General features: G+C 37.5%; 1 protein-coding gene across 2 annotated transcripts; it reads left to right on the forward strand.

Annotated features, from left to right (window-relative positions):
• Positions 1 to 7,922: 7,922 nt before the first annotated feature.
• prmt8b (protein arginine methyltransferase 8b) lies at positions 7,923 to 23,004 on the forward strand. 2 transcript variants are annotated; one of them, XM_083528147.1, is made up of 10 exons: positions 7,923 to 8,608; positions 9,699 to 9,932; positions 10,928 to 11,083; positions 12,003 to 12,066; positions 12,996 to 13,138; positions 16,224 to 16,311; positions 19,427 to 19,542; positions 21,076 to 21,226; positions 21,322 to 21,443; positions 22,339 to 23,004. In XM_083528147.1, the coding sequence occupies exons 1-10, from the start codon at positions 8,540 to 8,542 to the stop codon at positions 22,420 to 22,422; spliced, it is 1,227 nt and encodes a 408-aa protein (XP_083384273.1). In that variant the 5' UTR covers positions 7,923 to 8,539; the 3' UTR covers positions 22,423 to 23,004. The 2 variants fall into 2 exon arrangements, with proteins under 2 accessions (XP_083384273.1, XP_083384274.1); XM_083528148.1 differs by having other exon boundaries at positions 9,702 to 9,932.
• The last annotated feature ends 310 nt before the right edge of the window (positions 23,005 to 23,314 follow it).

The raw sequence follows: 23,314 nt of genomic DNA on the forward strand, positions 1-23,314 counted from the left end.
GCTGCAGGCCATTCCGCTTCACTCATCATTCATCTTCCTGCAAACTACAGCACTTTCACAGTACCACCAGACATATCAGCCTTTCTTATCAGCACATGCATGCTTCAAGCTAAATATGGTATTATTAAAACACTAGAAACCTTATTATGATGATGATTCTTAGGAGTGTTATGGTGCTGTTTACCTCTGTTCATTATTGTGTGTTTCTGCCATGCATATGAAATGCAAGAGGTGCTTAATATGGGATTCGAATCAGCACTCTTGAAGCAGCAGTGAGCAAAACATACACTAGATTTCCAAAAGGTGTTGAGTCACCTGACCTTTCTCCTCATGCTTTGGGTGTTTCTTTTAGGCTTCTTTCCCCAGTCCAAAGACATACTGTACTGGGTAGGCTGGTCTCTACTTCCAAATTATCTTTAGTGTGTGCCCTGTGATGGTTTGGTGCCACCGGAAGGGTTTCAAGTTGTCTCCCGCCTTGTGCCGTGAGTTATATTTACATAGACTCCAAGGGTATGATGAGCTGTGTAGGTTGTACTGTAGGTTGTGTAAAATAAGCTGTGTAGGGTGTTGGGTTCCTCCCAAGGTTTCTTTTTCATATAATCTTAGAAGTTTTTCCTTATAATGTTTACCTCTGTCTTGGTTATTAGGGATAGATTTATTCATTTTAAAAGTAAAATCCTGAATCTCTATTTCTATAGAGCTGTTTTTATGGTAATGGCCATTGTCAGAGGTGCTTTACAAATCAAATTAAATTAAACTGAATAAGCAGCTTTAGAAAATAAATAGATGGATGTATATATGAATGGATGGATGGATGCATGGATGGATGGATGGATGGGTGGATTGATGGAACTCTCTCTCCTAACACATTCAATAGACAAACAATGGCAGTAAAATAAAGACGGTCATCTTTGCCACATACAAGTTTATGACATTTCTGCTAGATATGCCCTGGTCAGCTTTAAGTGAAATGAAATCATATAGAAATAACATCTCAGCTAAAAACAGAAGACCATGCAAACCTACAGAGCTTGACCGCCAAGGGCCAAAGTGTGTAGTTGTGAAAATCACTCATCTCTTTTGCATCACTTACTACTTCTAAATTGATTCTGGACCTGACCTCAAGAACTGTACATCAGGATCTCCATGAAATGGCTCTATGGCTAAGCAGATGATTACAATCAGTATACGCAAAGCAACAGCTAGAGTGGTGTGAAGCATGATGCCACTGCATTCTGGATCAGTGAGAATGTGTTTTCGGCAGTGATGTATCATGCTTGACTATGTGGCAATTTGATGCATAAATATGAGTTGGGCAGATGCCAGAAGAACACTTTATTTGGGATTGCTGGGGTGTTTTTCCAATGTTTGGGTCCCTTAGTTCTAGTTAATGGATCAATACATTTGTATCAAAACAATATAGGATATATCTGACTGTCACTGCACACATCACAAAATTACATTACTGTTCTGCTCCTGAAATAGGTTTATAAATTTTCCCTGAATAATCCAAATCTGTTGTAGATGTATTCATAAAGAGCTGCTGCTGTAATCATGCAGGATGTCCTGTGCTAATCCAAGGAGACAGATTCCCACAGTGAACACACTTTAAACAAACAGTTTGTCTTTACTCTAAACATGTATATAGTAATGATTTATAATCACACTATCCACAGTATCCACAGAGAATTGTTTCTCTTCATGCCATTGTAGTTACTTCTGGCTACCTCCAGATTTCTGTAAAGCTGCTTGAAGTGAACAGAATGCCAATGCATTTCTGTCTCTTCTACATTAGTGTTTTGTCTCTTCTAGCACAGGTTTTGAACCCATGACGGGTTTGCTCGTTAACCCAGGTGCTAATGTAGGAAAGCTTTTTAATTACTTTGCACTCTATATGGTGCTACCAGGAGATAGTGAAGTAAGAAGCTTGAAAGACATATGAAAATGCAAACAGTGCTTTTTCAAAATGTCCTTTTTATTGCCCTTTAAAAAACCTCAGCCACCCTTTCCTGATCAGACAAGGGTGGAGAAGCAAGAGGGGGATTTGTCATAAGTGTCCTTTTCATTATGCAAAGTACAGCATCTACTGATGAAGGGCTAGATCTTGTCTGACCCTCACTGTTTAGGTTAATTTGAAATTTTCTACAGTGAGCCAAGGGCTTCATTGATTAGACTATTCTCTTTATTTATGCCTGCCAATAATAGCAAAGATTTTATTAAAGAAAGTGAGGCTCTTACAGAAAAAGACTGAAATACCTCTCAATACATAAAAATAAAATGTTAAAAAGGACAAGACAGAGAACACAAAATGTCTTGTTGTGTAGTTTGTCAGTGAAATGAGTGAATGCAACTTGTTTCTGGATGTCCTCAGTCACAGGACCAATGATTCCTCAATTTGTCCTCTTTTCTACAAACCCACACTACTCTATATCTGTAATTCAGGCCAATGCTTCATGAGGAGAGGACAGTGTGTGAGTATAAGCAAAATTCTTCTGCCCCCAGTGCAACATAATGGCATTAGGGATGTTGTTTCTTTTATCTGAGCCAGTGCATAGAGTCTACTGAGACAGCCCTGGGGGCATTTATTGAGGTAGATGTGATCACAAATTGATGTTCGAGCTCTGATAAGATGTTTAATGAAGTTTTACTTACAATGTCGGAAAGGAAATACATATAAACATTTTTTTCTTTAGCAGAGTGCTCCACATGATGATTTTTCATTTCTTGCAGTCTGGATTCAAGACAAATTAGGTTATCTGAAGAGAAAAATGGTTCCAAAATGACCAGCTGGGGTCCTGCAATTTTGGAAACAGAAAGAAAAAAAAAAATGTAACCACATTGTCACTGGAAATTGGAAGTCATCAAGAGGACTTGGCAGCAAGAAAATAACTAATTAGCTGCATGGATTAAACAGTAATAGGTGACAAAGAGGAACAAAGCATGTAAATTTATTTGATATTTTAGATGATTTTTAATTTTGGTTTAAACCCTCATTCTAGCTTGGCTCGGTCAGGCACCTCCCTCTTTTTAGTCCATTCGCCATGGGGGTTTTGTCTTCTCTTTAGGGCTTTTTAAATGTTACTCTCACTGGGGGGATGGTGAGAGTGTGTGTTTTGAGGGTACGGTCTAGCAAACACAGACAAAAACAAGCAAATGGAGACAAAACAAATTCTCTGACTAGAGGCAAACACACACATACACAAACACAAAAAGAAAACACTGACTAACATGGCTAACTTCAGGCTTTATCTTGTATAACTTTCAACATCCAAATAAAAGTAAAGTCTTTTAAAAACAATACTGCTATTAATTAGGAAGAGCCGTTGGTTAAGAAATAACCTTAGCCAATTAAACACCATTTCCGATACAAGGTCAAGTGTTTTTTATAAATGCTCTCGTCTGAATTAGTCTTGTTCTGAAAAGCACCTGATGACGATTGATGTATCCTGGCTCTTGAACGGAATGGCAGAAAAATATTTCTAATATTCATTTTTTTGTGCAGAAATCATTGCTCTAATATGAAGAAATATTTGCTGCCTACACACATTCAAGGATTGCACAGGAATTCAGCTATGTGAATAATAAAAATGGATCCTTGGGCACTGTAACATAAATAAGGTCATATTGTCAGTTGTGTTGGTTTATGCAACACGTGACTTTGTCATTTTGCTTGAGTGGGTGTGTTTCTTTCAGTGTAGTGCCTGAGCAACATGTGCATAAATAAAAAATCACCTCATCAGAAGACAGCGCAGACACACCAGTGTCAAGATTTTAACTGAAATAGGCTTTGATTAGGCTATTGCAATTAGAGTAGACACAAGACTGAGTCCTGTCAACTGCAATCCATGTATATGTGTAAAACTACATCAGTGTGTAGCCTCCACATGTATAGCACTTAATTGTAGCCAGTAATAGAAATTTACTTAGGATTGATGATACCATCCAAAGTTAAAGAGCTTCCAAAGACCCCCAAATATTATCAGGGTACATTCTTTTCATTTCTTTGAAGCTTTTTATTCCTGATCTTTCCACTCATCAAGATGTAACACTGTTTATATTAAGAGCACATCCTGGTTTGATTTGATTAGTGATAATAAAATAGATTGATCCTAGACCAGGCCCATACAGTAAGTGACTGCGCAAAATGACTAGCATTTCTAAAAACTAAATTATTTAAAAACTTTAACACATTCACATGGTGTATGGTGACTGGTGAAATGCATTCTAACATGATTTCTTATCTGAAACTGCATGCAAACACTGTTCCTTTATTTATTTGTTTATTTTCAATCTTATAGCTAGGAGCATTCAAAGAGGTGCTTGTCAAGTCAAGTCAAGTCAAGTCAAGTCAAGTTTATTTCTATAGCGCTTTTCACAACAGATATTGTCTCAAAGCAGCTTTACAGAAATCAACAGTCAAGGTGAATGGTGTGCATTTATCCCTGATTAGCAGCCTGTGTCAAGGAAAAACTCCCTTTGATGTTATGAGGAAGAAACCTTGAGAGGAACCAGACTCAAAAGGGGAACCCATCCTCATTTGGGTGACATCAAGAGTTTGAACAAAAATCTTTCAACAATACAGAACACTGGAGAGTGAGAACTAACATGAGCACTGAAGTGTGTGATTATTAATGTTCTTTCTACAGTCTTATACAGTCTTTATGGTTATAAAAGTAGGAGCTACTGACCAACTCATAAAATAGCTCGACATTTGTGATCATCACAGATCAGCACCAGCTTCTCCATGCCAGAGTCTTTAAACACTCCAGGAGGTCCAATGTCAAAACTCCACACATATAGTGGGATCCAATTGGCACTGGTACGTCCCTAAATGGTACCGGATGTTTGCGAGTTCGGCATCTACTTCTTCAAAGGTCCATAATCTTCATGAGGTGGGATGTGACTGGAGCTGGCCAAACCTCAGGATGCCTCGGGATGGGGAGAGAAAGAGAAGCAGTGGAGAGAAATTAGCGTAGCTGCTGTTCATGATATTAACAGCACAAGTTGATAACGTGCATGTGAGTCAGATGTGCTGCAGCACAAGGTTATGATGTGAGACGTATGTTATGTGTAGGCTTTGCTAAAAAAGATACGTTTTTAATCTCCATTAAAACTGGGAGAGTGTGTCTGAGCCCCGAACACTGTCAGGAAGACTGTTCCAAAGTTGTCAAGAATTACTGTGCAATTATATACTTAAAATCTTATTTACATCTTACATACTGTGAAATTAAATGAACACCTGTGAAGCTGAACTTCCAATAACCACTTTTTTTTCAATTATCGATATTCAATAAATAATTGTTTTCTTCACTTCAGTAATAAATTCATAAAAAAAAACACCACTGATAGTAAGCAACAGTTATCCTTTACTTCCTGCAGCAGGAGCAAAAGCCAGAATCTGGAAATAAGCAACAAATTCTAAAGGAGTATACTAGGTAAAACATCTCTGCACTGACGATCCGATTTTTTTCTTTTAGAATCACTAACTTACATTTTATTATATTTTATCTATTATGTTTAAAATGATTCCTAATAATCTATTCACTTTTCTCTTGGTTTCTCTGTCTCCAGGAGTGTATGTTATCTTTTTATTCAATCATATTTTAGCCATCAGTTGCTGACAGGGTCAAAAAAATCTGCCTTGAATTGGTTTGACCTTAAGGCTTTCAGAAATAACAGCACCTGTAGCTTTAAATACATGACAATGAAACAGTTGCTTTAACCAATTAGCACACTAATAAGAGCTAGCAAAACAAATCTAACTACATAAGCTAAAACATTTAGGTAGTTAGCTTTTTTCATTCCACAATGCCTGACAAAGGAGGGGAAATTGATTTGGTCACATATATACTTATAAGCCAATTTTATGACTGACTTTTCAAGAAAAGCTGGACATCATGAATAAAGATCCACCAAAACAGTTCAAAACAGTTGGTAAGCTTTTCAATAGTTATTTCATAAATATTTATACATTGATTTTTCTTTCCTATAGAATTTGCACAAAAGCACAGAATACAAGAATGTGGATTTTATTTTTGTCTTTTTTTTTAAGTTACTGTTGATGCTTCAGCTAGATAATGTATATGGTGCAGCTGTGGCTGCAGTGAAAGAAGACTTGTTAAATTGTGTTAATTGGGTTTCTTGCTTTAGTAATGGCATTTATTTTTGCTGTATGAGATACGTGTCTGTGATGCAGTGCTCTGTTATACTGCGTTTCTTTATAATACTGACAGTTTCTATCGCCATGGTGTCATGATGGTATTGGGAAATAGATTGATTCAGGCATTAATTCACATATTAGGTTTCTGTGGGAACTCAGATTTTAACTATGTTCTGCACGTAAAAAGTATTGCATTCGGTACACATGTGTATCAATCCGAAAGGCCTGTACCGGCCTTAATAATCCATATTTTCCACTTCACCTTTTTACCTACACATTTACCTTCTTGAACTTAAATAAAAACACCATTCAGCACACATACAATCCATGAAGGCATCATTTAAGCTTAGGGTTAAGTGTTTCATGCAGTTATAAGATCCCTTCAATTTCATTCACTGCTTGTTTTGTAATTAAACACTGCATCAATTAAACACAACCCTAAACGATCCCTGAATAGCCATTCTGGACATGTTGAAAATCATTCATTTGTAAATTATTTAATTATTTGTTTGCATGAAACAGTGCATGTCAAAAGTATTTTATGTTTGTTTTATGGTATGCAACAAACTATGTAAAAGGCAAAAACAAAATGAAAAAGGAACACCCGGCCCAGTTATTGCACCTAAATCCTATTGAACTGCACTGAGGTGAACCGGGCCGCAAATTCAGAAAGGAATATCAAAATAGCTTTTCTATAGCTTTTTGTAAGATTTACAAGAAAAATGGCAAAATATTTTAGCTGAACGTTCGGAGAAAAAGAAGAAGAGTGTGTAAAGTTATTCATGCTAAAGTAACATTTTTCAATGAAAATAAAGTGTAAAATGTGGATAAACAGACAAATAGACAATAATTTACCACTTTATCTTTTAAACATTTAGAGCAGAAGTCTTTGAATTCCACTGGCCTGGGTGCATTATGGAGTATCCAAAAATTTGTTTGGTTAATGAAAATCTCATAAGATCTCGTTAAATTACTGCATATTAAAAAAAGGATAATTTATGTGTTTCTCAAAGCTGATAAAAGACTAAGGGTTTCCAAACCTTTGGCACCCTTAGTCCTTTCATGTATAAACATCTGCAAGTCAGAAATAATGTCAAGTTTTTTTATTATAGTATTATACCTACATATACATGCATACATGCCTCATATAAATGGGATACATTTTAATGCCACTTTTACTTCTTTTTAAAGTGACTAAAGCAAATAGCCTTTGATGTCAGTATGTTCAGTGTTGGCTTCATGTTTGAGTTCATGATCTAGATTAGATTATTTGTACCAATTATTTTTTGCATTACAACGTTTGTCTTATCAGGCAAGATAAAAAAAATGCTTGGCTGTCTGAGCTTCCTGATATCCTTATTTACCTGAATGCACCCTGAACACTAAACCTACATCAATTAAAAAAAATCAAGCAAGGATGAATGTCGCCTGGTGCCCTCGAAACAGCTGTGTTCCTTTTTTTTTCTTATCTATTTATGATAAAAAGAAATGGCAGTGCATTTTGTTTGATTATAGTCTCCTGTTCTCAGTTTCCCTTTTATCCTCCACATTTTAGTGACTATACATGTAAATCATGCGCAAAAAAAAAATGTTCAGTTTTCACACCACATCGAGAGCTAAAACTCTGTTGCCCTATATAGGAGAAATAAAAATATCCCCGGTCCATTTCACTGTTGGAAAATGCGCTCGGTGTGTTCAGGCAGTGTGTGTAAGCTGTGTGGGCAGGTGGAGGTGCCATTGCGCGTGTAGGAGGCACCGATTTAGTTTCGGGATCGTCTCCATACACTTCATCCGCTTTAACCCGCTCCTGTCCTGCGCAGCACCGTGCCAACTTCTTCTGGGCTGAACTTTCTTCTGGGCTGAGCAGAATCGCAAAGCGCTCGAGTCACACAGACTATAAAAACCTTGAAGCTGTATATTATAAAATACCGTGCAGTATTTAAAGGATGCGTCCACTTCGCCCCGATGCTGTGATCCAGCAGAATCAAACACCGAGGATTCCGAGATTCTTTACACGATCAACTGGTTTCCATAAGTGACGCTTTCTAGGATCTTTATTTTAACTTTGCACAATGGACTACAGGACTCGTATGTTTCTCGCCTCAAGTCGCGTCTTGATTGGAAAACGCAGAGCGACAAATCTGCTTCCAAAGTCATTATGACAATCTCTTAATCAAGTTAGAAATATATTATTTAGCAAAATCGTGTTTATAAAGAATTATACACCTACAGGGGACATTGCATGTTTTAGTTTGTGTAAATTCAAGTATTGTAAACAAATCTAAAGGCTACTATTGCACTGAAAAAAAAAGCAAAAAAAAAAAAGCATAGGAAAAATTTTTTGCCCGTTTCGAGTTTATCGGAATCCCGTCGGCTCATATGGGACTGAGGCACTCATCACGGTGTCTGCTTCTGCGCAGAAAGATGGCGGAGGCTGAGAGCTCAGAGGTGAGTTAAAACCTTGCATTTGTAGCCTGTACCGGATCGACCCTCGTGGCTCAGAGTGCACTGCAAATATCACGACGTGAAGAGTGTTGAGGTGTTTGCGCATTTCGTTCAAAAACGTCAAAGCGCCGGATTTGAATAAGAATTTGGGAACGCAAAAAGCGTGCAGCTTTGCATGCAACATCACGAAGCCGAAGATCAGATGCATACAGCCGGCGTGTGCTGATGATACACACGCTGCTCGAATGCACATTTATTCAACGGAAAAAAAAAAAACTCATTACAGAATGTGCCTCTGTAAAAATACTAATGGACTCAGCTTACAGAGCGTGCGGTCAAAAAGGACACTAGAGTACTGGCCTCATGCGGTGCTTCGTGTGCTAAAAAAAGAAAACGCAAAGAAATGGGACAACTCGTATTTCTTTGAAAATTATTTTATATGTATAACACGCGGTGATGAAAAACCCGTCCTGTAGTGGAACAGCCTCCGGGAGCCGCGTCCGAGTGCTGTCCTTGGTGCTGCAGTGAAGGAGCCGCTGGTGTACTGCAAGGCAAAATCCCTAGGGCTCATCTTTCTGTACTTTTCTGAAAACTGCATGCACTAGATTAAGCAATGTCTCCATCCATTCATTCATTCATCTTTATTATCATTTTAAGAAATTGCAGAGAAGGCAAGGGAAACCTGAATAATAAATATATATATATAGTATATAAATCTCTCTATATAAAAAGACCCCGGAGCAGCGGGGTGGCAATGCTCCCCTCTGTGCTGCTGTGCTGCCACTAAAGCAATACTGTTCATTCTCAATATCACTTTATCCCAGTCGCATATCATCAACGAAAGAGCATGCAAAGCTCCACACAGATAGTAACAAGGTTCCCATAAGGCAGCAATAAAACCTCCTGAATCAGCACACTACCCTAGAGCAATAAAGTAGATGTTACTCTTCAATACCAGTTCTTTAAACCAATAAGTCAGTAGGATACTCCATGTTGCACCCAGGCTAGTGGAATTCAAAGACTTCTGCTCTAAATGTTTAAAAGTTAGAGTAACAAATTATTGTATATTTGTCTATTTATCTATATTTGTCAGCAGAAGCAACAGCAGCGGCAGCAGAGCTCTGGCAATCCTCCTTCTTTACAGCCTCCCCCTGTGCCTAAGCCCATGGCCTCAGTTCATCATGTCCCTCGTCCCCCTCACACCCCACACATCTCAGCACTGTCCACCTGCCCTGGACGTGGAAAAATGGCCAAACTTCTCAATCCAGAGGAAATGACCTCAAGAGACTACTACTTTGACTCATACGCCCACTTTGGCATTCATGAGGTATGTAAGAAAAAAGTGTTCATTCAAATAATTGTCATTTTCTTGGTCATGATATGTCACTAAGTCAGAAAGGTTTTTACTGAAGTTTTACATATTTTACCTGGTAACCTTTGTTTCCAAACCTAAATATCTCTATACATATTATTTATCTTTAACATGTATTTGGATATTGTGATATTATCATTTTGGTATATTACCTGACCTGAACCTGTTGTACTGCTTACATTTATTGACTAAAATGCTTTAATCTTGGAACACACTAATGATTTGAGCATGACCCACTGAAAATACAGTTTGTGCCCCTAGAAAAATGTATACAGTTTGAGAAATATATCCATGTCTGCAGAGCAGTTTGAGACTGGTACATCTTGAGTTTTTGGGTCAGGTCAAGCTGTCTGCAGATAAAGGAGCTATTCCTGATAACAGAGAAAAAGCAGGACAGGAACGAGCAAGAAGGAGAAAAGAGAGATGTGTATCAGTTAATCCCTAAAGAGTGATACTGGATACCTGTATATCTCATCTTCTTAAAAAGAAGAAGAAAAGAAGAAAAGCAGGGGTATAGCACGTGGTGTCCTACATTTTACACTATACTCCTGCAGCCAGACTAAAAAATAAAGCGTGTATGCTATCCTTCAGTTTGCTTGTGTTCCTTGTGTCTTTTTTTGAGTAGAGGCATTTATTTAGCATTTTGTGGAAGTGTCACCAATTTGTAGGTTGTTTCAACATTTTGATGTAAAGTTGTACACATGGGAAGCTGTGTTTTCTTTAGTAATGAAATGTCTGTTTTAAGTGATTTAATAATGTATGCAGTAAAAGGATATAAGCCTAAACTCTAAACAGTGAGACAATCTGAAGGTTTTTTTTTTGGATAAAATGTAATGAATAAAATGAGCAGTGGTAAATAAATAACCTACTTTGGTGTAGTATTTATACTGTACATTAAAATATATAGTATTAAGAAACACACAAATACATTTAAGCCTTTTCCTCAACAGGAGATGTTAAAGGATGAGGTGAGAACACTGACCTACAGGAACTCCATGTACCATAATAAACACATTTTTAAGGACAAGATTGTTCTAGATGTGGGCAGCGGGACAGGGATCCTCTCCATGTTTGCTGCTAAAGCTGGAGCCAAACACGTCTATGGGGTGAGAATTTCAATTGAATCTCAGCACTGAGCATCTCCACAGAATCAAGTAGCTCTGAATAAAAAAGAAGTGCAGTTTCTTTAGTTACAGACTTGATTCATTTTTTGCACTGAATTGTAGGAACATTAATATTAGAGTGTGAGAGTGAGTGGGAGAGAGAACAGACCCTTATTCAGTTTTTGACCTTAAAGCATATTTCTATATTTATAACTACTATCAGCTGATCTGTATCTACACTGAAAAAATGGAATAAAGGTTAGTAGTTACAAGAGTTAAAAATGCAATTTAAGAGTTTAAGAGTTCCAGAAGAAACTATTCTCTTTTCTCTGTGTTATAGTAATAATAATATACATTCACTGACCACTTTATTAATAACACATTAACGCAATTAGCCAACAGCCAATCATATGGCGGCAAGGCAGTGCATGTAAATACAGGTCATTGTAATCAAAGAAAAAATGTGATCTTGGTGATCTTCACTGTAGCATGTTTGTTGCTGCCTGATGGGATGTTTTAAATATCTCAGAAAATGCTGATCCCCTGGGCAGTTCACACATAACAATCTCTAGAGTTTACACAGAATGGTGCAAAAAATTTTTATGAGAAGCCTTCAGGCAAAGGATACTTGTATTATGGCTTAAACCTTCATTAGATTCTTTGTAGACTCTTTGTAACTAATCAGTTAGAGTAAGAGAAACACTTTGGGTGGGCATTGGAAATGACTGAGATTTAAAAAAAAATGAAATAGACACTGTTTTCATTCAACAAATGCACTAATAAAACCAGTAGGCCAATGAAAATTAAGATATTAATTAGTTCAGATTGACAGTAATTGGGTGTTTATCTTCTTCCAGCTGTTAGTAATAGATCAATGAAATGTGCATCATTCATTTTGTTGTATGTCTACTTCTTCTTGCAGATTGAATGCTCAAGTATATCAGAATACTCAGAGAAAATCATCAAATCCAACCACTTGGACAATGGTAAAAGCTAAAGATCTCGTGTAAAGACTAAGAAGAGAGAAGAATTGTGTATTGTGAATACATTTTTTTGATTTACATTGGGGAGAAAAAAACTACTCAGGAGGGCCAGAGAGTATTCAGAGGTATTCCGAGATAGTGACTTAGATCAACTGAATTAAAAACATTTACCAAGATTTACCAAGTAGATACGATCATTCAGACTGCTAAAAGTCTCTCTAAACTTGATATATTCCCCCTTCAAATACATTAACTGGCATTAATAACCCTTTAATAACATTAAACAGAGTCTATTAATAATGCAGGTCAAACAATTTTTTTTTTTTATAAATATAGCACAATTTTTTTTTTTATTAAGGTCAAAATCATGTATTGAAGACACTACTCCTCTTTTGGCTCTCTGGATAATGTGAGCAATGGCTTTTAAGTGCATTATTCTGAATACAGTGTAAATGCTTTATTCTATGAAGGCACAGTGTTTGTGCTTTATGCCTATGGAGAGGAAAGCAATTAGCAAGCAGCATTCCTTTTTAAACAAAAAAGCATTCACTTCCTCACTCACATCCTGTTGTTTGGCAACATTGTTCAGTTCTGACCTTAACAGTTTGATTAGTTCAGTAGCGGGAAAAGCCTGAGTCAACCGGAGAGGAATCGTAGCAGTGTGCTTACATACACACACAATTCTCTCAGCACCTTCGTCCTTTGCAATTAGTAACTGGAAACTGGCAGCTTGCCTGCTGGAAAAAAAAAAAACAGTATGGCTGACAGAATGAATGGGGTCTATAAAAACCTCACCTTGAACTTCAAAAAACTTGTAATCAGATCAGATTGTGTGGATAAACTTTTCATACAATTATGTTTGTAATGATAGAATGATACAAAGTCTTTACATTATTGTTTTTACATCTCTGTAATGTGTTTATATCTTGCAGTTATTACCATACTTAAAGGGAAAGTGGAGGAGACCGAACTGCCTGTGGATCAGGTGGACATTATTGTCTCTGAATGGATGGGATACTGCCTTTTTTACGAGTCCATGCTTAAGACTGTCATTTTCGCCAGGGACAAATGGCTGGTTAGTAGCTATGATCACATGCAGCCTAATAATCTGTTATATAATTCCACTTACATTTAATCAGAAATAATTCAACAATGAAACTCAATAGAAGTATACTTTTTTTTTTTTGCATATACTTTGTGCATGTCTTTTTTTTTTTTCTTGTGTTGAGCTTGTAAGTGCTGGGAGGGCGGGTAAATTGGGCATAATTTTTTCCCCTTATTTTTCTCCACGAGTTAGTCACCCATCAGTTCCCCACCCACCAGCCAGCTCTTCCTAATCCTAAAACAGCTAAATACTGAGGAGGATAAAGGTGAACACACACAAATTTTAAACCAGCTAATAATCTTTGTTGTCTCACAGAGCAATGTAATGCTTTCAGAAACGGCCCTCTTCCACATACTGTACATGAAAAAACAAAACATTTAGTGTTGAGGTGATTGACAAAGGATGGAAAAATTTAGCTGTCCCTCCCACACAGGCTAAGTTGGTTTTTAGAGTTCAAAGTGATACTGTGATATTTTGATGATAAAGAAAAAAAAGTAAAAAAAAAAAAAAACCAAAAAACTAACAAAAAAAACCATTAATAAAACTTTTTTATAATATGAGCAACAATTGAAATGTTAAGCAACAATTCTGTGCTCCCAAAATCATGCTGTTAGTAAGAAATGAATTGACATTAATTTATAACCAACTTAATCTATCTATCTATCTATCTATCTATCTATCTATCTATCTATCTATCTATCTATCTATCTATCTATCTATCTATCTATCTATCTATCTATCTATCTATCTATCTATCTATCTATCTATCTATCTATCGCTAGGGCCACAGGCATGTGATATAAATACAGAAAATGCCTATAAAGTCTTGTTTAGGAAATATAAAACAATTTAAGAGGGTGCACGACTGAAATGATCAATTTTGATAAAAGATCTTTGGATGTGAACATGAATGAGAGCCAGTGAGTGATTATGTAATTAAACATTTAATTACATAAACCCCTGGTGGTCTAGTGGTTAAGACGCAGCGCTCCCACCGCTGCGACCCGGGTTCGATTCCCGGTCAGGGAACCACCCCCAGCCACTCTTAGTGCCGGTCCCAAGCCCGGATAAATTGGGGAGGGTTGCGTTAGGAAGGGCATACAGCGTAAAACATGTGCCAAATCAAACGTGCGGAGGATCCGCTGTGGCGACCCCTAACGGGAGAAGCCGAAAAGAAAGTTTTATAATCTATACCTCTATTGTACATGATTCTTAAACCAATTCAATGTTATTTACAGTGAATCATTACAGAGGATGCAGTAAAATGCATAAATATTAGCTATATACAGTATATATGTGTATATGTATATATATATATATATATATATATATATATATATATATATATATATACATATACAGTGGGTACGGAAAGTATTCAGACCCCCTTAAATTTTTCACTTTTTGTTATATTGCAGCCATTTGCTAAAATCATTTAAGTTCATTTCTTTTCCTCACGAATGTAGACATAGCACCCCATACTGACAGAAAAACACAGAATTGTTGACCTTTTTGCAGATTTATTAAAAAAGAAAAACTGAAATATCACATGGTCCTAAGTATTCAGACCCTTTGCTGTGACACTCATATATTTAACTCAGGTGCTCTCCATTTCTTCTGATCATCCTTGAGATGGTTCTACACCTTCATTTGAGTCCAGCTGTGTTTGATTATACTGATTGGACTTGATTAGGAAAGCCACACACCTGTTTATATAAGACCTTCCAGATCACAATGCATGTCAGAGCAAATGAGAATCATTAAGGTCAAAGGAACTATAAGCAAGGAATTTTTGCTGCACTTAAGGTTCCTAAGAGCACAGTGGCCTCCATAATCCTCAAATGGAAGACGTTTGGGACGACCAGAACCATTCCTAGAGCTGGCCGTCCGGCCAAACTGAGCTATCGGGGGAGAAGAGCCTTGGTGAGAGAGGTAAAGAAGAACCCAAAGATCACTGTGGCTGAGCTCCAGAGATGCAGTCGGGAGATGGGAGAAAGTTGTAGAAAGTCAACCATCACTGCAGCCTTTCACCAGTGGGGCTTTATAGCAGAGTGGCCCGACGGAAGCCTCTCCTCAGTGCAGGACACATGAAAACCCGCATGGAGTTCTCCAAGATGGTGAGAAATAAGATTGTCTGGTCTGATAAGACCAGGATATAACTTTTTCGCCTTAATTCTAAGCGGTATGTGTGGAGAAAACCAGGCACTGCTCATCACCTGTCCAGTACAGTCTCAACAGTGAAGCATGGTGGTGGCAGCATCATGCTGTGGGGGTGTTTTTCAGCTGCAGGGACAGGACGACTGGTTGCAATCAAGGGAAAGATGAATGCGGCCAAGCACAGGGATATCCTGGACAAAAACCTTCTCCAGAGTGCTTTGGACCTCAGACTGGGCTGAAGGTTTACCTTCCAACAAGACAATGACCCTAAGCACACAGCTAAAATAACGATGGAGTGGCTTCACAACAACTCCGTGACTGTTCTTGAATGGCCCAGCCAGAGCCCTGACTTAAACCCAATTGAGCATCTCTGGAGAGACCTAAAAATAGCTGTCCACCAACGTTTACCTTCCAACCTGAGAGAACTGGAGAGGATCTGCAAGGAGGAATGGCAGAGGATCCCTGAATCCAGGTGTGAAAGGCTTGTTGCATCCTTCCCAAAAAGACTCATGGCTGTATTAGATCAAAAGGGGGCTTCTACTAAATACTGAGCAAGGGTCTGAATACTTAGGACCATGTGATATTTTAGTTTTTCTTTTTTAATAAATCTGCAACAGTGTCAACAATTCTGTGTTTTTCTGTCAATATAGGGTGCTATGTGTACATTAATGAGAAAAAGAAATGAACTTAAATGATTTTAGCAAATGGCTGCAAAATAAAAAAGAGTGAAAAATTTAAGGGGGTCTGAATACTTTCCGTACCCACTGTATATATATATATATATATATATATATATATATATATATATATATATATATATATATATATATATATATATATATATATATATATGATATCTGATCAATGGAATAAGTGATATCATCCTGACCTCTTGCAGAAGCCTGGAGGATTCATGTTTCCAGATAGAGCAACCCTACATGTGGTGGCAATAGAGGACAGACAATACAAAGACTTTAAAATCCACTGTGAGTATACTGTACACACACCAATACACTGGTAATCAAATACATGAATAAATAAAGACAGACAGAGAAACAGAGTCTCTCACAGGAATTTGGGTCAAACTTGGTTTTCTCACTCCTTTAGGGTTTTCTAGAGGAAACCTAACACTCATCTCGAGCAGCATGAGTTTCTGGACTAGGCTTGTTTACTAAGCATGAAAGCCAGAAGTGACAAAATATAACTAATCAATTTATTTTGGGAAGCAAAGGGAGGGTAACGTCTCTTCACACACATAACAGATGGTGTCAGTTTCTTGTTCTCAGAATGAGCTGCGTGTCGTAAGAAAAAACATCTACTGCACCCACTTCTTTTTATTTTTTCCTCCTCATGTCAAGTCAACATGAGTGATATCGTTTTCACATATTCAATTTAACATTCCATCAAATTCAATACGTAGGTCCTCTAACTAGCCTAGGGGTAAACATTCCAACTTGCAAAGACCTGAGCATGCACAAATAAAATACACTACAAGATTAGACTGATCTACAGACTTCTTCTTATTTTATTGTCTGTAAACTTTTTTGAGTTAACTCCTTCAAAAACAAGCCATTTCAGGAACACCTAAAATGGTTAGATTTTTATTTTCTCACTACAGCCATGGGCTAATTCTTTAATCTTCTTCTTCTTCTTTCGGCTGCTCCCATTAGGGGTCGCCACAGCGGATCATCCGTCTCCATACCACCCTGTCCTCTACATCTGCCTCTTTCACACCAACTACCTGCATGTCTTCCCTCACCACATCCATGAACCTCCTCCTTGGCCTTCCTCTTTTCCTCCTACCTGGTGGCTCCATCTTCAGCATTTTTCTACCAATATAATTCATGTCCCTTCTCTGCACTTGTCCAAACCATCTCAATCTCGCCTCCCTCACCTTGTCACCAAAACATCCTACATGTGCTGTCCCTCTAATAAACTCATTTCTAATCTTGTCCATCCTCGTCACTCCCAACGAAAACCTTAACATCTTCAGCTCTGCTACCTCCAGCTCCACCTCCTGTCTTTTACTCAATGCCACTGTCTCTAATCCATACAACATCGCAGGTCTCACCACAGTCCTATAAACTTTCCCTTTCATTCTTGCAGATACTCTACTATCACAAATCACTCCTGTCACTCTTCTCCACCCACTCCACCCTGCCTGCACTCTTTTCTTTACTTCTCTAACACACTCTCCATTACTTTGCACTGTTGACCCCAGGTACCTGAACTCCTCTACCTTCTCCACCTCTTCTCCCTGCAACCGCATCACTCCACTGCCCTCCCTCTCATTCACACACATGTACTCTGTCTTACTCCTACTGACTTTCATTCCCCTTCTCTCAAGCGCATATCTCCACCTCTCCAGGCTCTTCTCAACCTGCTCTCTACTCTCACCACAAATCACAATATCATCTGCAAACATCATAGTCCAGGGAGACTCCTGTCTGACCTCGTCCGTCAACCTGTCCATCACCACTGCAAACAGGAAAGGGCTCAGGGCCGATCCTTGATGCAGTCCAACCTTCACCCTGAACCAGTCTGTCGTACCTACTGCACACTTCACTGCCATCACACTGTCCTCATACATGTCCTGCACCACCCTCACATACTTCTCTGACACACCTGACTTCCTCATACAATACCACAACTCCTCTCTCGGCACCCTGTCGTATGCTTTCTCTAAATCCACAAATACACAATGCAGCTCCTTCTGTCCTTCTCTATACTTCTCCATCAACATCCTCAAAGCAAATTTGTGGTGCTCTTCCTCGGCATGAAACCATACTGTTGCTCACAGATGGTCACCTCTTCTCTCAGCCTGGCTTCCACTACTCTTTCCCATAACTTCATTGTGTGACTGATCAACTTAATTCCCCTGTAGTTACTGCAGGTCTGCACATCTCCCTTATGCTTAAAGATCGGTACCAGCACACTCCTTCTCCATTCCTCAGGCATCCTCTCCCCTTCCAGAATCCTGTTAAAAAATCTGGTTAAAAACTCCACTGCCATCTCTCCTAAACATCTCCACACTTCTACCGGTATGTCATCTGGTCCAACCGACTTTCCATTCTTCATCCTCTTAATCGCTGCTCTCACTTCCTCCTTACTTATCCTATCTACATCCTGCTTCACTAACTCCACATCCTCCAACCTTTTCTCTCTCTGATTTTCCTCATTCATCAGCTGCTCAAAATACTCCCTCCATCTTCTCAACACACTCTCCTCATTAGTCAACACATTTCCCTCTAATTCTTTAATCGATTATCTAAAAAAGAAGAAGCAATCATTATCAATTTTTGTTATATTTTAATGGTTATCTTGGTGATTGTCAGACAGATGGCATCAGATCATCATACCTTCTAACAACATATGCTTAGAGCTGCTGAATCTGCCAAAGAATCTCAATGTTGTATTGTCGTATTTCACACACTGACACATTACACCAGCACTCGCACCTCCTCTGCTCCTCCTGCTCTACACTGCATTCACATTTTTCATCCTACTTTAACCTACACCTTGCTTATAATTAATTTATACCGTGGTGCTGCTGAATTCTGAATTAGTATCTATGTTCTATAACATTTTTGACAGCAGGTCTTGGTATAATTCGAATCACAGGTATGTAGTAATATGCTCATTCGTTTCTATAGTAACAACTGATCCAAGCAGACTTGCCTGGTGGATGATCCAAGTCATCGAAGACCAATCATAAAATGTATGTCTAAAAACTGTGTTGGTATTTAACAAAGACAAATATATTGATATGTACTTGTTAATATGATGAATATGTTTATGTATTGTTTGTTTAAATTTAACATGAAAAACTGCATTTAATTTTCAGAGAGAGCAAAAATAGTTGGTTGTCAGTTGTTTAATTAAGAACACTGGGAACAGAAGCTAACTTGTTTTATTGTCTTTTCACAACAATACACGCAACTGTAAATGGATATAAAGTACAACACATCGATAGCTGCTGTGCTGTAAAATGATTAAAATGCTTCAGAATATGGTTTCATTGAAAAACCCTTTTTTCCCCTTTAACCGATTTATTGCGTACATTAATTAAGAAATAATAAGGTCTCTACAACTGTCTTCTAGGGTGGGAGAATGTTTATGGTTTTGACATGACCTGCATTCGCAACGTCGCCATGATGGAGCCACTGGTTGATATTGTGGACCCCAAACAAGTGGTGACCAACTCCTGCCTTATTAAGGTTGGAATATTCTGTGTTTGCAAGTGTGGGGGTTGGCAGACGTAATATGAGTGAAACTGAATGTGAGTGTTTGCACATTTTTGTGAAAGCCCTCATCTGATTCATAGAGCAGATTGACTAAGTGCTACCTCAGGACACATGTTGTGTGAGCATTACATCATGACCTAATGATCATCAGCTCTCTGTTGACTTGGTGCTAATCTGTTCTCGTTTCTTCTGCTGTTGGTGGATTTACACAAAAGGACCAAAATATCTTATTGTGGTAACACAGTGGTGTTCAGTGTGTAGTGAGAAACGAAATGTAAATTGTAGGTCACTCTTAATAAGGGGATGTAAATGTAATCTAAATGTAAATGTTTAGTAAAAGAAAACATTAAAATATATTAAGCATAATGAATTAAGTCAGATTTTGTCAATCATTGAACACTTAATATTTAGCACAACGTTTCCTGTCTAAGATTTTGAAAAGATTTAGTTGTTTTCATGTTGTGTTTCATCACAACATCCTTAAATTAGTCATAATAGCAGTGAATTGAGGCAACTCTAGAATAAAGGGCAGAGACGAAACAGGGTGTGAGACACATTAAAGTAAAAAGCTCAAGAGAGATCTTGGCATCAGCTGCTCTTCTGTTTATGTATTTACGCAATACCTGGAGGATAAGTTTCTGAAATAAAGAATGGAGGGCTGGCTCTTTGTTGGGTTTACTGAATGACAGGAACAAACAGAAGGATTACGCTTTTCACCTTCATCGCCAATTCATGTTTTAGAGACATGAAGGCTTACTATTTTGTAATGTTATTGGAGGGAGCAGTTTACCAGAGATGTGCAAAGACCTTGGATGGAGAAGAGGCTTAAGTCTTTTAATGGGGTTAAGTGTATAAAACAGCTATAATAAGCCAAAGTGTAATAAATATCCTTACTTTTTTTTAACCTTCTACTTATTATTTACTTATTACTTATTTTTATTCTGGTCTTATCTCTCCTTATTCTCTAAGTACTCTCCTATTCTTTTGTCGCTATCCTAATCAAGACATAGGTTTATTTTTTTCCATAATGATCATTACTAACTTAAGCACCGCTGCTGAAAGGCATAATGTGAAATTTGCCTTGTTTCTATAAGTTACTAATACTATTTGCTTTAGTAAGCTCCTTATTATGCTCAGTGTTATAATGGATCCAGAGCCTGTCCCAGGAACACTGGGTATAAACTGAAAATATGCCCTGAATGGTTGCTACTGCATTCCTGGGCTCCATTTACACACCCTTTCACACCTACAGCTGATATAGTTTAGCTCATTCACCTGCATGTATTGGGAAGTAGGAGGCAGTTGAAGAGCCCAGAGAAAACCCATGTAGACAAGTATAGAACACACACAGAATCTCCAAACACATATAGTCAACCCAGTTCATGATCAACTAAGGGACCCTGGAGCTGTAAAGCACTTGTGTACTTTCTAAACCACACTGAGTAATAACTTAACACAGATCCAATACGCTGAAAATTTTGTTGTATTCTGTTGTGTGCTTTGCAGGAAGTGGATATCTACACAGTAAAGTTGGAAGATCTGGCCTTCACCTCAGCCTTTTGCCTGCAGATCCAGAGAAATGACTACATCCACGCTCTTGTCACCTATTTCAACATCGAGTTCACCAAGTGTCACAAGAAGACTGGCTTCTCCACAGGTTCTCTTCCCGTTATATATATAAACAACCATTCTTGTCCTGAATAAACAAGCACACCTTTATAGATATTACTCATTAATTTCTCATATTCTCAGCTCCTGATGCTCCGAGTACTCACTGGAAGCAGACAGTGTTCTACCTAGAGGATTACCTCACAGTGAGGAGAGGAGAGGAAATCCTGGGCAGCATCGCCGTCAAGCCCAATGAAAACAACGAGGTGAGTCAGTGAAGGAAGAGAGAGAATGCAGAGAATAAGAGATAAGAGAAAGAGAAAAGGCAAAAAGCAATAATGTAATTGTGAACCATATGAAAGCTTGATCAGCTTATTCTTCAAAACTTCTGCACATAATATTTAGTCAAGTCAAGTCAAGTCAAGTTTATTTCTATAGCGCTTTTCACAAAGCAGCTTTACAGAAATCAACAGTCAAGGTGAATGGTGTGCATTTATCCCTGATGAGCAGCCATGGCGACTGTGGCAAGGAAAAACTCCCTTAGATGTAATGAGAAAGAAACCTTGAGAGAAACCAGACTCAAAAGGGGAACCCATCCTCATTTGGGTGACATCAAGAGTTTGATCATGAATCTTTCAACAATACAGAAGAATATAAAAAGAAGAGTATATTCTTCATTTACACAAGAATATACACAAATGCATTGCAATAAAAAAATTAATACATAAATAAAAGCCTAGTCAATTTTACAGTATTGTGCACAATAGTAATCTCTTGTTTCAATAGTGAAAGTCAAAGGCATTTTGGTAATTTAAGTAAATTACTCTCAATATTTGATTTCTCGGTCAGGATTTCTATCTCAGAGTTTTCAAATCAAATCAAATTAATCTAAATCTAGACTAAGTAGTCTAGATGCTATCAAAACAAAACCATATTTAAGAAAAAATGTTTAATCTTGAATGTATATCTAGCAAAAAGGGAATTTGCATTATCTGTATTATAAGGCCAGAAAACTGATTAAAGCATCTACATAACCTGAACACTTTTCTGAACGCAAAAATAGATTTTTTTATTTAGCTGGACAATCTGAATGTCCAAAATTACAGATGAAAAACAATACATTGAGACCATTTAAGTATTTTACATCTGTCTTTCCTCCAGCGTGACTTGGACTTCACCTTTGAGCTGGATTTTAAGGGGCAACTTTGTGATGCAGCAATTTCTCATGACTACAAGATGCGATAGGATTCCACCAGAGGGAGACTTTCACTAACAGCTCAACCATCAGGGGTGAACGACACAGCAGGCTGTTACATGCTCTGACCAAACAGGAGAGACCAGCAGCAGAATAAGAGCCCAGAGTGATACACGTACCAAGAGCAATAGTGTCACTTGTTCATCAGTTCTGCAAAACTACCAGTCTGTGAGAGAGCATCACTCTGAATGTAACTTTCAATGACCTTCAGAATGTCTTAGTTGTCTTTTATTTTAGAAAGAAAGCATGAAAGTAAGTACAGTGGTGAACAGTAACCTACAAGTAAATGTGATAAAAAAAAAAGATGCCCAAAAGACTTGAGCACAGTAATAGGATTAACAGAATGAGTATATACTTATGAGACAGCATGGAGTAAGATTTTAAAATTGTGACATTTAAATGGGTGTTTTTGTGTGGTCACATAATTTCATATTGTAATTGGTATGTTTAATTCATGATAATTTTTAGTTTTTTTTTTTTTTATGTTTATCTTGTTTTGAATCAACATCTTATGCAAACAATTGTTAGCAGTTTGGAACGTTGGAAGTAGTAAATAAATCAGATGTGAAAGTATGATATGGATTTGTAATTTTATTTATTTAGTCAGTTTTTATTTTGAAAAAATATATTATAAGATTTATAATAACATAATTGTATACCTCTTATATAACAATTGTTTCAAACTAATGTTTCTGTACATGGAACAAAAACATGAAAAGTATATGCCATATATTATATATCATAAAATTATATGTACATTAATAATTTATTACATTACTAAACATTTATGTCAAATATTTGACTTTAAAATTGAAACAGAGATTCCTCTAAGAAGGAGGAAAAATCTATTACTTTCTTGCCTGCTCATCCCTAAATGCCTAT

Source organism: Silurus aristotelis (genome assembly GCF_946808225.1).
Source record: "Silurus aristotelis genome assembly, chromosome: 24".
Lineage (NCBI taxonomy): Eukaryota > Metazoa > Chordata > Actinopteri > Siluriformes > Siluridae > Silurus > Silurus aristotelis.

What these genes read in the sequence shown, in the direction of transcription:
- prmt8b (XM_083528147.1), top strand. Translation starts at nt 8,540, where the DNA reads ATGGGACTGAGGCACTCATCACGGTGTCTGCTTCTGCGCAGAAAGATG. An exon ending in CCCACTTTGGCATTCATGAG is followed by an intron (nt 9,933 to 10,927) that starts GTATGTAAGAAA and finishes TTTCCTCAACAG; the next exon opens with GAGATGTTAAAGGATGAGGT. An exon ending in CAAAGACTTTAAAATCCACT is followed by an intron (nt 16,312 to 19,426) that starts GTGAGTATACTG and finishes ACTGTCTTCTAG; the next exon opens with GGTGGGAGAATGTTTATGGT.